General features: G+C 37.8%; 1 protein-coding gene across 2 annotated transcripts in view; it reads left to right on the top strand.

Moving 5' to 3' along the window:
* Positions 1–17,401, top strand: part of mpp7a (MAGUK p55 scaffold protein 7a) — a 118,771-nt gene that overhangs the window by 59,650 nt on the left and 41,720 nt on the right. For both annotated transcript variants that reach the window (XM_079851732.1, XM_079851731.1), the window contains 2 exons: positions 647–727; positions 6,876–7,007. In XM_079851732.1, the coding sequence (XP_079707858.1) occupies positions 647–727; positions 6,876–7,007 (213 nt within the window). The remainder of the gene's footprint in view (positions 1–646; positions 728–6,875; positions 7,008–17,401) is intronic.

Below are 17,401 nucleotides of genomic sequence, written 5' to 3'. Positions count from 1 at the left end.
TGTGTGTCACTAAGGGTCACTGTCACCATTACTCAACTGAACGTCACCTCCCATTTGGCTGGTTACTGGAAAAGTCTACTGACATCCCAAGGGAGTGATTCTTTAAACACTGATTACAGCGTTTCAGCAGACACACACACACACACACACACACACACACACACACACACACACACACACACACACACACACACACACACACACATTATGAAGATTACACATTACTTACACACACACACACACACACACACACACACACACACACACACACACACACACACACACCCACCCAGAGTGAGTGAGGTTAGTAATAAGGTTGTGGCCCAGGAGTAACACTTCAAATGGAACTGGGGAACAAGCCCATCTTTCTGTGTCTTTCTCCTTACTTAGAGAAACAGCAACGTGTCTCTGTGCCTCATTTAGTCTGCACCTGTGCTGCTATAAATCTCTCAATCTCTTAAACATACACACACACTCTCCACCTGCTACCTGCCACAAGGGAGACATTTATACTCCAATTATTCATAATATACGCGTTCATGTCTGTATGACCAATGCATGTGTTCATGGAAGTTATAGACGCTCATTTTCTCTCGCTCTCTGGTTTCTCTTTCTCTCTCACTATCTCTCTTGTCTTTTTCTTCAGTTGACAGAGGAACTTCAAGGAAGAAGTGCAAGTAATGAGATCCGAGAGCTTGTCAAGCTACTGTCCAAACCACATGTAAAGGTAAGAGAGTAAACAAATAAACACATTTTTGTTTGCACCATACAGTATGCCTTCAGATATAACACTTAATACTACCAATTAAAATGTTGGACACATTTACTAATTCTTAGTTATAAAAACTATGAAATGACACAAATGGAGGATGGGAATTATATTTTAATTTGACATTTTATATATAATTTACATTTTATATATTTTTTATATATATATATTAGTTAAATAATAATAATTTAATGTATAATAAATGTTAATATAATTTAAGTCAAAGACATTAAAGACATGTTCACCCTTATCCTCTAGTTTCTGAGTGACCACATATCCTCTGCCTAAACATGACACAGGCCACATTCCGCATTACATTACATAGAAACCAGCTCTGTGTCCAGTGGTCTCCTGCGGTGTATAGATGTATGTGTCTAATCCACTTTCCCTTACGTGTCATTCAGCTCACACAGCTCTCTCAAAGCCAAAGACATTCTTATTTCATTTAACTTTTGAAAAATGAATTGTAATTTATTCCTATGATGGCAAAGTTGAATCAGTCATTACTTCAGTCTTCAGTTTAGCATGATCCTTCAGAAATCCTTCATGAATAGAAAATTCAAAAGAACAGCATTATTTTGAAATATAAATCTTTTATAACATTATAAATTATACTTTTGATCAGGTTAATCATTTTTGCTTAACATTTTTACATTCTTTGACTTGAATGGCAGTGCATATCACCTTTAATCTGTAGTCTGGCTACATTACTCTCTGCCCTTATATTCCTATAGTGTACATTCCTCTCTTCCTTAGTTTAATTTTCTTTCCCTTATGTCTTTAACCCAATGTCTATTGGTGCTGTGTAAAGCGCTAGCAGATGGTTTCTAGGGACTAGAATGGCGTCTCTGTACGATAGTAACTGTATCACTCTCAATTAGTGTTGAAATGATCCATTCCCTGTGACCAGACATAAATCAGAACCTATTAAATGATCTCCTTCCTCCTCCCCCCTTTATGATTCACACATGAAAAAACACATTTTACTCATATTAGACCTGCTTACTGACTTATATTGACATTGATGAAAGCGGCAATTACGGCAACCCGTGTGTTGTGGAAAGAAAGAGCTGCTCTGGTCTGAGTGAGAACGGAGGAGTGAGAAATAGGGGATGAGCGGCTCACAAGTTTGTGTAGGTAGATAGATAGATAGATAGATAGAACTGTATTGCTTTGCCCTTTTCTCTTGTGCTTGTGTGTGTAGATTTTGTGCAGGCGTGTATATAGGTAGTTAGTTTAGCAGGTTGAATAATGACTGTTCGTATGACAAACTCTTTCCTAATGAGAGCTGCATGCCCAGTTACATTTCCCAGACTTTATTTGAACAAGTTCAGCAATTTGTTATTTTAGGAGGCCCACTATAACTAATTAACATGCGTGCACACATACACACATTGCAAGAGTACATGAAAAAAATGAGTTACTGCTTTTGAGCCTCAATTCACTCTTTTGCCACCTGGCCTAATGCTGACCCCTTCCCTATAACCTCAGGAGAGCGTTTAGCTCCACAAAACACCATGTGTGTGTGTGGTTCGTGACAGGATAGTGAATTTAGACTGGGTTGTTGGAAGGTAGACAGACTCTGTGGGAACAGAGTGGTGCTATTACGCTGCCTCGCAATTTCTCTAATCAAATGTAAGAGGCAGAGAAATGTTTGAATTTTCCAGAAATAATCCTTTCTGTGAATGGATAGAAGTAAAGTCAGATTTCAATATGCAGTCATTTTTCAGAAGTTTTAAAGAATGCCAATCCTATGTTTTTTTCCCCCTTTTTGAGTGTTCCTGAAAATATGATGCTTTGACTCATTGTTTTCACTACTCATCATGTAGTTATGCACTGAATTTGATAGGGACTAGATAGAGAAACTTTTTTCTTCAGAAAACATCTCAATGGCATCAATGCAGTTAGTAAGGTGTTGTGCTGATATAACGTGTGGCTTGGGGTCGGCATGGCAAGCTGTGGCTTTCTTTGGCCACACCATGTTTTAGGAAAACCACATCGATTTTGCCCTCAGAAAATGAAGACAAAGAAAGGAGTAATGGGGAAAAAATGTGGTTGCAGATGGTTAATGCCTTGATGCTTTAACAATATTTATACTGTGATATTTTATTCAAGTCTAAGTGTAACACTATCTGGTGTAAAGTGTTTTTTTTAGATCTTCATAGATCTGGTCATCTGGAAGAATAAAAGGAATGGCAATTAAAAAATGTCCATTTCAGTTTGCTTAAACAACTGCACCTTTCAGTCTAATCTGCATTAAACAACTGCACCTTTCAGTCTAATCTGCATTTTGTTTCAGTCTAATCTGCATTAAACAACTGCACCTTTCAGTCTAATCTGCATTTTGTGTAGAAATCTTCTATTGAATCGTCTATCTCAGATCATAAGCCTATATTATTTAATATTTCTCTTCCATTGGCAAAAGTTAAGTCTCAATGCTCTGTTTCATTTGGTAATATTAAGAATATTGATCTTAATGTTTTGGATGGAATGATTGATCACTCTGTTAACAAGTGTTGGTTTTATTCTTCTACATCTGACTTGGTAAATTTTTATAATAATAGTTTTTCTCAAATACTTGACAATGTGGCTCCTATGAGAACTCGTATTGTATCCTATGTCAACTCGTCTCCATGGTATACTCCGGAACTTCGACATCAAAAGGCTTTAGGTCGCCGATTGGAGAGACTATGCAAACGAACTGGTCTTGAAGTACACAAACAGATGTACTCTGAGCATCTGGTTTCTTACAAGGCCGAGCTGGAAAGCGCAAAATCATCTTTTTATGCAAATATCATTGCCAATGGACAAAGTAATACAAGGACTTTATTCAGTACTTTTAACAAACTGTTGAAACCTCACAATACTGTTTCACTTTCTCCCAATCAATGTGCATCTGTTTCAAATTTTTTAGATCTAAGATTGACAACATTCATCAAGAACTACTTAATTCTGACTTAATGTCTAGTGATTATCAAATTGGACATAATCATATTTTTGGCCCTGCTAAAACTTTCTCTAACTTTGAGCTGCCTTCAGTTGATTCCATCACTAAGTTGATCACAAAGTCTAAGTCTTCTACTTGCTCACTCGATCCTTTACCTACCGTTTTAGTTAAGTCTTGTACTCATTCGATCTCTCCTATTATTACAGCTATAGTAGGTTCTTCATTATCTTCTGCTACTGTTCCTTCATCATTAAAAATGGCCTCTATCTCTCCAATTCTCAAAAAACCTGGTGCCGATCCTAATGATCTAAATAATTATAGGCCAATTTCTAACCTGCCTTTTATATCTAAAATCCTTGAAAGAATAGTAGCAACTCAACTAGAATCACATCTGCAAGATAATGACATTTTATGAGCATTTTCAGTCGGGATTTAGATCCAATCATAGTATAGAAACAGCTCTTGTTAAGGTTACAAATGATCTTCTCTTGGCTGCTGATTCTGGTTTCCTGTCTATTCTTATTCTTTTAGATATTAGTGCTGCTTTTGACACTATTAGTCATTCAGTATTACTCGAAAGATTGGCCTGCATTGGAGTAGCTAATAATGTTTTACTTTGGTTTTCATCTTATCTATGTGACAGGAAACAGTACAGATTAAGACTGCTCAATCAGAGCCTGTCTCGGTCACTCACGGCGTGCCGCTGGGGTCAGTTTTGGGTCCGCTTTTATTTACTATTTATATTCTACCCCTTGGTTACATTTTTCGTTTCTATGGTATTTATTTTCATTTCTACGCCGACGACACACAAGTATACATATCCACAAGACCAAATGCTTCTCATCCCCTTTCTAACCTTACTAAATGTTTGCAGGATGTTAATATATGGATGACTAATAATTTTTTAAAGTTAAATACAGGTAAAACTGAAGCCCTTCTTGTTGGATCTAGGTCTGCTTTATCTAAAGCTCAATCTTTCCCCTTGCTCATTGATAATTGCCCGGTTAACTTTTCTAGCCAGGTGAAAAGTCTTGACGTTATTTTTGATGGTTTGCATTCTTTTAGTTCCCATATTAATAATATTTCACGTACTGCATCTTTTCACTTACGTAATATTACTAGACTTCGTTCTTCACTTTCTCAACACTGTACTGAAGTTCTCATTCATGCCTTGGTTACATCTAGGCTTGATTATTGTAATTCCCTTTTATTTGAGATTCTGAAAAAACAACTTCACAGACTACAGTTAATACAGAATTCAGCAGCCAGAATTGTAACTCATACACGTTCTTTCGAACACATAACTCCAATTCTTTATCATCTACATTGGCTTCCTGTTCAATTTCGTGTACATTATAAAATATTACTCCTTACATTTAAAGCACTTCATAATCTGGCACCTCAATATTTGTCAGATCTTCTTCATTTGTATAGACCTCTTAGATCTTTGAGATCATCTTCTGCAGACTTATTGTCTGTGCCAAACTTCAAGATGAGTTCCTTTGGTGGTAGAGCTTTTAGTTGTGTGGCGCCTAAGCTGTGGAATGCATTACCCTTGCACATTCGCCAAATGGATTCAATTTCCAGTTTTAAAGTTCAGATTAAAACGTATCTTTTTAGAATAGCTTTTAATGAAATGATTGTATGATGTGTAGCATCGATGTGTTTTGTATGTTTTGTACTTATTGCCTTGTTCTATATTGTAAGGTGTCCTTGAGTGCCCTGAAAGGCGCCCATAAATAAAAGGTATTATTATTATTTTTATTATTAGAAGCAATCAACATTGTACCCTATAGAACAATGTGTATGTTCTGCTCTCGTTTTCATTTCACCATCGGAAATGCACAAACACTGGCTTGTGGAGTTTTCTGTCTCTAGTTGTTTTTAGTTGTTTACATATCATAGTATACTCCCTATCTTAACAAATAGGTGTTGATGTGGTTGATTGGCATGTGTGTAGTCCAATCAGAGATGAGGTTTGCTATAAGAGTAATTTTCTAGTGAATCGGCTCATAACAGTTATTTGTCAAGGAATTGGATCACACTCCTCACACTGTTTTTCCATGCATGTTGTGAGATCTCAATAGAAATATAGTTTATTGCCAGAAGTACTATATATTTTCATCATATTGTATGTGGACAGCAAATATGATCAGATTTAGCAGCGGTGTTGTAGATTGAGTATTGATCCAGATTCTACTTTTATTTTTTACCTGCCTTTATCTGTGAGGATTGAAATGTTACTTAATTGGTTAATTATCAGATAATTGCATATAATTGTCATTACCCTGGACTGATGAGATTGACTCACTCCCTAGACACATGCCTCTCTTGCTCTGTTTGTTTCCACCACTCTCGCTCGCTCTCCCATCTGTTCTGCTTTAGCCACATGTTGAGTGTTGTTCTGGAGCTTGATCCCATGTCATAAAACAGACACTTTTCTTCTCCTCTCTGTCTTGTCTCTTCCCTCTTTTTTTCAGTTTTTTTCTTCCCTCTCATTTTTTATCTCTGGCACATAACTGGAAGATGGTTTTATGTTGGAAATGCAAGGGAGAAAAGGAGCAAAAGAAAGAAAAAAGCTGCAGCTGCATTTGACACAGCATCGTTAAAACGGCTCGGTAATGAATCTCTGAATGCCGTCATTCTTAAACTATAGCTCGTTCTTTGAGAGCTGAGGTGTGAAATATCTGAAATGGCTGAGAATTTCATTGCCTGCTGTCCATCCATCTGCTGTTAAGTTTCCTCGCCCCTTGGAAACTCACAGCAATGCTGCCGTATTCCCAGCAGGATACTCATAATACTCATAATAATAATAATCTAATCAAATTAAAGATGACAATATGATTGGTCTTGGTTTTGATTCAGTTCTTTTTTCATTCTTGCTGGCGATGCTATAACAAACAGCATTGCCAAAGATGGTTGTAGTGAAATAGTAATCAATTCAAAAGCAGCTTTATTTGTCAGTAGGAGGTAGTAATCTAAAGCAGACCTCTAAAGCTCCATGATTTATACTATAGGATTCAAGCAGATGCTTGGAGTATCAAGGCTGGAATGATTAGCCAAAACGAGTAGCTACACAAAATCAGTCAAACGACTACTGTTTTTCTTACTGTGTGTGTTTCTGTGGGTTTTTATGTGTACAACTCTTTCTCGTTGCAGAGTTTGTTGTCTGTTCATGATACTGTGGCCAGGAAGAGTTACGATCCAGAACTTCCTCCTTTGCCAGATGACATTGATGATGAAGAAGACTCTGTCAAGATCATTCGACTGGTCAAGAATAAAGAGCCTTTGGTGAGAGAACTTCCTTCTCACACACACTTACAAACACATGTAATTTTCCACATACTGTCAAAGCCAGACACATGTGGGCTGCCATAATTCAAGCACACGTAGTGGAAAACACTCTTGTGAACATGAAGCACATAAATATATGCGCATTCGCGTGATAGTGTTAGTGATGTGTTTGGCTCACACTCCCTGTTCACCCTTATCCTCTAGTTCCTGAGTGACCACATATCCTCTGCCTAAACATGACACAGGCCACATTCCGCATTACATTACATAGACACCAGCTCTGTGTCCAGTGGTCTCCTGCGGTGTATAGATGTATGTGTCTGATCCACTTTCCCTTACGTGTCATTCACAGCTCTCTCTAAGCCAGATTTCTGTCCAACGTTTGCTCTTCCATTTCATCTAATTTCTCAGTGAGCTGTCAGAATCAGGACCCCTGTTTACTTGTATTGTCAGCAGTTACCCAATCCTGTTTGGCTTAAGGCTGTACTGTACTTGAAAGTGACAATTAATGAGCAGCACTGACATCTATTTGCATTCTCAAGTTTTGAGAATCACAGAATGACATATTAGATCTTCTCGTATTTAGCTGAGCATTTGTTGGGCTTGTGGGAAGATTTATTGAGGGTGGTAGTGTAGCGTAACACTTCTGGACTGATGTTGACTTTCTAATTCCTTAACCTAAAGTACTGTCTGTCGGCCTGACAGACCTACCTTATGTGTCTATAAGTCTATTTTATACTCAGTTTATACTGAAGTGTGAGACACATGAACGCTAATTTTATTTATTTTTTGGAAAGAAATTTATAGGGTACTTCTTTTCAGCAAGGATGCATTAAATTGATCAATAAGTGATAGTAAAACCATTTATAATGTTACAAAACATTTTGATTTCAAATAAATGCGGTTCTTTTGAGCTTTAATCAAAGAATTCTGAAAAAATGCATCATGATTTTTACATCATGACTTTCAACATTGAAAGTAATAAGACATATTAACTTTCTTAGGCACTAAATCAGCATATTAGAATGATTTCTGAAGGATCATGTGACACTGAAGACTGAGTAATTGATGCTGAAAATTAACCTTTGCCATCACTGGAATAAATTGCAATTTAAAAAGTATTTGAAATAGAAACCTGTGGCCCAAAATAGACCTGTGGCCCAATCCTCAGCATTTTTACAGGATGGCAGCCCTAAGAAAAATCTGTTTACATTTTATATTTAGAAGAAACTGTTTTTCAGACAAAAAGTCCAATGTGTTTTTCTCACCAATTCAATCAGCCCACTGAGCTTTGCACTGAATTTCTTTTTGCAATTGTTTCTGATTTGAACTTGAAATTGTATATATCAGGCTCAGACAGCAAATGCAGTCATTGACAAAAGGACTGTAAAGTTTAACTTTAATTTACTTTTTTTCCCCTCTTATGTGTGGTAGTTAGCAGACTTTTGCCTCAGAGGATGATTCATCTGTTTGTATAATTGTGATTAGTTGAATGGGTAGGATTCGGTAGCTCTGATTAATTGCTATCATTTTTCAGCCCATGACATCATGCAGGATTTTAGTGAGGGGAGTAATGAGAAGAAAGTGGAAGGCGGGTGGGGGGTGTTGGGTTCAGGTCCTTGGGACTTTGGGGGAGGGACCCAAATCCTCAAATGCTCTCCCTTCTGTTTGGTAACTTTAACCTGCTGATTTATTAGCAGCAATGGCAGGATGCTGAAATAATTGGGCTTGGATCAGCGTACATGGCAGCAGCGAAAGTGAGCTCAGTGGTGGATTTTATTGAAAGAATGTGTTGTTTTGGATAAGGTTACTGAAAGGTCTATAGGAAGGCAAAAGAGTGTGTGTATGGGTGTGTGTTTGTTGGATAGATAAAGTGTATATGCTATATCCAGATCTTCAGACTGAGTAATAGGAGGATAGTAGACAGAACAGACATTTGCCAACAAGATGATTTGGCTGTAGATTGTGTGTGCACTCATTTCATCTCACGACTTGTGTTGGTTGGCGAGCATCGAGGTGCTTATTGCACATTTAAGTTGGAGCGTGACCAACAAAATATTTAATCCCTAACTATACAGTTTGTCTTGTGATGTAGTAGTCTTCTTCAATCTCCATGTCACTCACCCTGAGGGCTATATTAATCTACCCCCTCACCTTTTTCAAAATGAGAACTTTCTCTTGCTGCTTTCTCTTGAGAACTTTCTCTTGTGATGTAATTACTTATTCAAAATAATTACCTACTCAGGAGATTACCTACTCTGGCGATTTCAGATGCAGCCAGTGTGTTTGTGAGTTTGGGGCCGGAGCTATCAAGATGGGGTGTGATCCATTTGTGTTGGGGCGTATTTGTTTTTTGTGATTTTCAAATATCAACAGTGTTTCTCAGAAATCACTTACTGCACCTTTAAGTTCTCAGATATTTTCTTAAAGGCCCACTGAAGTGCCTTGGAACGAGCAGCTTTGTATGATGCATTGATGTAATTTCCTCTGAAACAGGAAGCTAAGGCGGGACATATTGAATGGCTCCTCCCCCTTTTAAAATAGCCAATAGCGTTTAGTTTACCTCACAGACTACAAGTCGTACTTGACAGCACCATGGAAGCGAATCCGAGAGCTGATGATACGTTGGATTCAATAGTAGAGGTGTGAATAAATTCTAGCCATTTCATTCCTAACCAACGTACAGTTGGAAAACGGAATAAAACTTGAGCAACCGAACACACATCTCCAACCAGTGACGTAATTTTGTTTTAAAAAGTGGGTGGGACAGGTGTGTGGTGTGTGGGGGGGGGTGGAGGTTGCTATACAGTGCTAAGATAGATGTACAATATGTGTGCAATTTTCGGAAAAAATAACATTACGATGTCCAGAAATCAATTTCAATAGTACATTGGGTTTAATTTGTCATTTATTGAGATCTACTAATATATATTGTTAGTGCCGAGAATTTACATATGAATAAATCATAGATCCGCGAATGTAGCTTATGTACTTTCATGGTCTAGTGGTTGAACTTTTGGCAAGCGTGTCAGAGGTTTTGGGTTCTAATTTGGACTCGAATAGTTTTTTTTTTTTTCTCTCTTTTTTTTTTTTTTCTTTCTCATCAAAACCGAATATGTTTATCAGTGGTTGTATATCAAGCAGGGACACGTTTGTGTGCATTTTGTTTTGTGATTTCACCGGAACAAATAGAGTCTCCGCAATGGCAGCCATAAGAGAACACTGTATCCATGCCACTGATAGCAGCGACAATGAGCTCAGCAGCTTGATTTAAAAAACAACACATTTCAACGCTAGAATGCCTCTTATATGACAAACGAACTGAATGAATGCCCTGCTAGTTAACTGGAGATGTTTTATTTATTTGTATTGGGTACATCTGTGGTGCGAGCTGTTTCAAAAAGTGGTGGGGACAGTATCGACCCTGGCAAAAACCCATAATGCTCCGCGATGTGTCAACGATGGTGATGGTTGCTTTGGCCAGGTGGTGGTATTTATAGCACAAGGGGCGGGACACTTTACTTTCTAGAGAGCATTTGATTGGACAGAAGATGTGATGAGAAGCTGAAGTCCGCTGTGACATCATAAAAATTTGTGATCCATTTTAGTGTAAGTGAGGGACTGTAAGTTTTGAATGCTTATATCTCCTAAATGCGAATTTTGTCATTGGTAACCTTAAAGGTGCAGTCTGTAAGAAGAATGACAAAATAGGTACTGCAGTCCAAATTCTAAATATCAGAGATCGTTGATTCTCCCGCCACCTGCACCTCAGACTGGACGGCGCTCACACAGGTTGCCAGTTTGAGCTCACGCAATGGACAATGCAAATTGGCAACGTGCAGTATCACAGACCAAAACAAAAACAAACATTCCAGCCTGGAAACACACATTTCAAAGTAAAATAACTGGCTGTAGAGGTGTTTTTCAGAGAAACTAGTATATGAACTTAGCATGTTTCCTCAATATATGCAAACATATTATGGTACAAAACATATTTTAGTAGAGTGAAAAAGTTACATACAGCACCTTTAAGCCTAACATATTCATACTAAAAGCTAAATAACTTGAAATTTTTCAGGGGGCCTTTAGGAACGTTCTTACGAATTTCTTAACTTCTTAGATTTTCTGTGTTCAGTTCCAGCATAAAGCTGGTCATTTGAGTGTTCTTGTGGAGTTCAGGTTTTGTAAGGCATGTGACTACCTGAGTTTGTGTGATTCTCATCGCAGTTTCTGTCTCCCAGGACAATGTCAGTGAAGCATGCGGAATGTCCTAGAACACTTTGATTTGGCTTATTTCTTTATTTTGGCTTATTGCTATTGACTACCATTTTGTGGATTTCACTGCCATGAACAAAGGACCAAAACTCAGAAACCGTGCAGCCAAAACAAGACTTGCTACTTTGGAAAAAAATGTTTTTGAATGTCTGTGCTTAGATTTATCATGTTGAGCTTTGGAACGCAAGCACGGCCAGCAGACATTGTGTACTATAAAAGTTCACGCTGTTCTCATTTCTCTGTGATCTCTCATTGGTTGACACAAGGCTTCATTAATGTTTCCTCTCAAGTGCCTTCATTAGAAACGTTTTTGTATATTTTGACATCTGTTTGATGTTGGATATTTAATAGTAGTAGTAGTAGTTTTTGATTCTTGATATAGTAGGGTATATAGTTGTACAGTGGGGTATATATTTGTGGTATGGGGACTCCAATGTAAATTAAATAAAAGGGTAAATGTAGACTGCCCTGGATTTATACAGGAAGACAAATTACCAAATATATCTATGGTGTCTATTTCTACCTTAATCTGAATTTAGCTCTTGCTTCTGAAGTTTTTCATCTGTTCTTCCTTTTCTTTTGAAGAGAACAGAAGATTATAAGGTTTGGGTTAGCAGTGAAAAACTGAGCACTATGGTAATGTCACTTTCTAGAAATAATGGAGGCACAAATTAGATTATGGAGAAAGACAGGAGCACACATGTTAGCGCTTTTGAGATGCATATGTACACAGGAGAAATACATCATGGCCCTGATGGCTTAGAGTGGAATAAAAAAAAGTTATCTTCAGTGAGACATTGAGGAAAGAGAGACTGATATGCACTGTCAGAGGGTTATGTTGACCTGAGAGCTAATGTGTCACTCATCTCCCACGTTACCTGGGATCAGTGATGGACTGAAATAATGGCCAGGCAAATTTTACATTCCATAATCTACAGCCTTGTTAACAGAATAAAAACAAAATTGTGTTCAATGTTATTTGTTTATTTGTCAAAAAATTAATTAACATTATTTGAAGCCTTGGGACGAAGAACCATACAAGTCCATATTTTCAAATTTTGAATAATACTTTTTTTTCAATTTGGACTCTGAACATTATATTATATATTTTTATTTTATTTGAAGATAGACAACAAAAGCTTCCCGATTCTAATGAGAGAAGATTTTTCAGTGTCAATCTTAAAAATAAAAAGTTAGAGTAATTTACATTTCTGGAATGTGGAAGAACGGTTTATGCCCAGTTAATGTGGAATAACAGTATAAGTCCAACTCATCATATCACTTTAAACCACTGGAGATCTGATACCTTTATCTTAGTTTTAATACAGTAACAGAACCTTAAAGAAAAAATTCTTTCTTACAATTTATTTATTTATTTATTTATTTATTTATTTATTTATTTGCTAACGTAAATCACAGAACAAATACAGACAATACAGTACAGGGACATCAAACGCAGCTAAAACGTTTCGATTAGTTTCTCCGTGGTTATGAGTACAGCTTTCATTTCGACCCATTCATGACTTGATCCGTTAAACAGAGTGAGCTAAATGAACTGTAGTAGACGACGCCCAGTCGCCTACACGCCCCTCTGATTGTAACCGCTAACGTTAGGTAGATACTTTGTACGGTTCTTACACTCACCTCTTTCGGTGGACTTTTTCCTCATTTTAGCTCTCCTCTCCGGTTCACATATGGTTTACCAGCATCCCTAAAAGACTTCCTTGCTCTGTCCTTCCATTCGTTCATGTTTGCTCTCCTTTTTTTTGCCGAGGTTTTGCCTATTAATGTCCACAGTGGACATGAAAGCAACCGGCGTCTCCATTTTTCGTTAGTGGACATAAACGTTTTTTCTGCGTGAGACTATTTTAAAGTTTAAAATACAGAGTATTGGTTGCGTTAACACACCCCCAAAGTGCTTCTGTATACAAAGTGGCACACATACATTCATGTCACATGGTTATCTCATTTTTTTGGACTTATACGGTTGTTCGTCGTATGGACTCATTTGTATAAGAAAAAGATTTATAGGGAGTTTGTCACTGGTCGTTATTTAAATGTAAGGCCTCTCTCCTCACCTTTTGCTGTTCTTCTAATCTTTCATTCCTTCCTCTGCATAGTGTGCTCTGATTTTCCCAAGTGTCCATGTTTCTGTGTCTATATCCTGTAACCGAGCATACGGGAGGTGCTCGAGCACACACTGTGCTCTTTGTGCAGTGAGGTCTGCTCGTCTTGAGAAAGCATTTCCTCATGTAGGTGAAGGAACAAGATCCGACTTCTGAAAGTGATGTTTCCTTAGTGCGGTGATTTACAGTGAACACAGGCAACACTTAAAATGCATCCTATGGAAGATCTGGTGTGTGAAACCACAGACACAGATTTAAGTCTTTTATACTTCTGAATAAACATACAAGTTTTTGGCCAAAGCACCAGCAATCCAGCAGCAATCAAGCAAGCAATTGCGTTGACTTGAGTTGTTGCACTCGGTAGCCCCACTTACCGATGAATCTTATTAGTCCAAAATTCCATATCAAATAATATTACAAATAAAATTGATTGTGATTAGCTGCAATTTTTACTGCAGTATTTTGGTTTCAGCCTGGACGGAAAAATGACTTGATGCTGTAAACCTGCTCAGCAGTGTTTTCTCAAAGGATATAAAATGGCCATGTCTAGCTTTTAGGGTCATACTGCAGGAGACATTTAAGATGGTATCCAGCGTTTTATCCCAGGCCTCAACTTCCCTCTTCCGCTCATTCCCCCTTTACCTCCACACATTCCCATTTACCTTCCTGTCATTCTTTCTTTATTCCATGCGTTTCAGGCCTGTCCTGTTTTCAGTCTATATGCTGGCATTCCTCAGCCTTATTACCTTAATGAGACCCAATTTTCAGCAAAATACTTGTTAATGATAGAACTGTAATGCAGCAGGTTTAAAGCAACATTTTGAGTGTTTACTGAGCAGGTCATTGAAGGGTTAGTATAACAGTCTATATAGAGGGAGTGGAACATCACACACTTAGCCTAATGTTTGTTTTGAGTCTCACTATGTGTTTGTGTGTGTGTTTATAATTGGAAGTTTAATAGCCCTGTTTAACGCATATCTTCTGCCTACTGGTTTACTCGCAGGTGGCATAAATCAGCAGTGATAATTGCGGCTAATTGTGTTTAAATGACCTCGCTGCTGTTCTTTTTGCTGTCTTTTCCTCCCCAGCTTTCTCCACTGCCAAATCTGCAGCAAACACAGCCATGTGGTTCTTGGTAATTTGTTAATTTAAGAAGTGACTTGAAGAGTGTATGTATTGTTGTTTGTTTTCACGCCACTTTAAGTGACTCTGTGTCAAACACTCCTTTTGTATTTGTTTTTTCAGGTCTGTCCTGATGGCTAGAGCTTAGATATGGCTAAAATGATTTGAACTTCAGACTTTTATTGTAATGACGTTTGAAAAAGTTATGATGTCATAGTGTGTTCGAGAAAGCTTATTATATTCATACGCATCAAGGAGGTAATCGGCCCATTAGTTTACACTTATTTTTATGTGCATTTTGGAATATCGCATAAAAAAAAAAAACGCTGGATGGAAATGGAAAAATGTGCATAAATTCTAAAAATGTGCATACAAAACTTGAGTCTGCGCTCAATTGAGTCTGATAAACTTCTTATCCGATAAGAAAATATGCGCGTGAACTACGATAAACACATTTACCAAATAAATTCCTCGATGCGCATCATAAAAAGACGCTACTTTGCGACGGGATGGCATAACTGGACTAATCAGCTGACCAATCTCGTTGCACAGCATCTGAAATTGCTTCTGTGGCTTCTCCTACTGCAGCAACTTCCATTTTTCTTTGTCATATTAGTCAGTTTATCAGGAAGTGACGATTTTGCTCTCTTCGGCTAACTGGATTGAAACGGCGCTTTATCTGCAAATTCTTTATGCGATATTCCATTTCACAACTTTGGATGGAAACATGGCTAATGGCCATTGCTTGACTTGCACAGGTCTTGCACTTGCAATCAGGGAGTTGATAAACAGAGCTTACTGATATTGAGAAATAACTCTCTTTAGAGTGGACTTTGTGCTTTTGTAAATTTGCATACCTTATTCATGTTCAAACAGCAATATTACACACAAAAGACAATTGAAAATCTAAAAAAGCATAATAGGTCCTCTTTAAAAATCTTACCGACCCTACATTTTTTGAACGGTATTGTATATAACACTAATAATTCAATTTTAAAACTATACAACTAATTGTTGTAAAGAAATAAATTTTGTATTTTGGCTGCAGAATGGTATAGCTATGCAACCAGGCTAATACACCCACGACATCTTTTTAAAGTTTATTGACCTTGTAGATTGTCTTTGTGTTTGTACAAAAGCAAAGGTAATCAATCAACTTCATCTAATGTCTCTGTCGAGAGAGTAAGAGTACATGTGAGCAGTTCTTGTCATCACAGAGTCAGGAGCGGTGGTGTCCTTTTGATGTGCGTTTGATTTTTTTTTGTGTGTGTGTCTGTCAAACTGTCAATGGATGAACTACTGTATCTTCTAATTACCTTCTTTATAAAGGTAAAAAAAATGCACCTGTAAATCAATTTAAGGGGGGGAAATATTGTCCCTTAATGGAAAAGGTGTGACTGCAGTCTAAATGGAAGAGAGGGGGTATGCAGAAGGATGTTAAATGCCTCAGAGGGTACATCACTGTAAAAAGTTTGGGAACCACTGTCCTAAAGAATGACTCCTGTCCATCTGAGCTCTGCACAGATTAAGCCATCCACTTTTGGCTGGCCTTATAATAACAGTCATAAGCATTTATGTGCTAAGAGTCTCAGCATATGGAGTTGATCACCTCCACAACAGGCAGCCGTGGGTTACGTTACTGATGAGTAATTTAGGGAGCCGCGGCCTTTTATTCTAACTTGCTTAATTTTTCTTCCATCTCAGTTTCTGCTTTCTCTTTCTCTCTCTCTCTCTCTCTCTCTCTCTCTCTCATCGGTCAGAGGAAAATATTTCATTAAAGTCTATTTATAGAGCGTGTTTTAATGGGCAGACCTCAGAAACAGGAGGAAATAAGAAAACCTTGAAAATGCTCAATCAAAGAACCTGCTCATTTCCTTCGGCTGCCTATTACAAGTGACCTTACTGTGAGAATGAAGTTGCACTCGTGAGGATCGTGTGAGCTGTATTGTGAGGATGACTAACAGAGGTGGAATTCCTGATGGGTAAATTGTGCCTGCGTGATGAGTTTGGTTAGTCAACCTGGTGAAGCATGGTTGTCTCAGCATTATGTGTGATTGGAGGAAGTCCATCATGTCTGAGGCAGAGATGTTTGTCTCAGGCTAAACCTGCATCTGAATAATGTCAGCTCATGCTCTCACACCAAGAGAGAAACAAACTTCAGTCCATCATGCAAGCTAAAATGGCAAAGAAAAAATAATCACTCTTGTTTGCTCAATTTTTTTTGTGTCTTGTAGTTTTGTTTTTTGTTTGATAACTGAACAAAGTTTATGTATATTCAAGACTTGCACATTGAGCAATGGTGTTGATTGTTGAGTGTGTTGTGATTGTATTGATGTGAAATAAAAATTGTTGAGTGAATAATGATCTGTTTCAACACATTGGTTTCCACACTCGATTAAACAGGACAGGTCAGTATGTTCAGTGATATTCTACTGAAATCATTATCGTTTTGATCTAACAAAAAGGTTTTGGAAAGGTTCTACCATTCACTTTGTCACATTTAACTAAATTAAATGGTACATCAGTGGTCTAATTCTCTCTCTTTACTCCCTTTCTCTCTGTCTCCCTCATGTGTGTCATTAACACCACTGCTTTATCTCACGCTGAGATGTAACAGCTAAGCTGATCACTGGTTTCTGTCACCTCCCAAAGCTCCGGGCCAATCACCGCCTTGTTCTTCCAGGTCACCAAATTGGTCCAATTATTTGATCAACAGGAAATATTCATAGACTTCTGAAAGGAGCGTTGACAAACGGCTGCACTTTCCATCATAGAGGCTGTGTTTAACACATCAGACGACGACCTTGAGCTAATGTATTACTCATGATAATGACATCGCAAAATCATTACAGGTGACCAAGTCATCAA

This window comes from Squalius cephalus (assembly GCF_949319135.1).
Source record: "Squalius cephalus genome assembly, chromosome: 19".
In the NCBI taxonomy this organism is placed as follows: domain Eukaryota; kingdom Metazoa; phylum Chordata; class Actinopteri; order Cypriniformes; family Leuciscidae; genus Squalius; species Squalius cephalus.
This window is presented reverse-complemented; position numbering and strand designations above follow the sequence as displayed.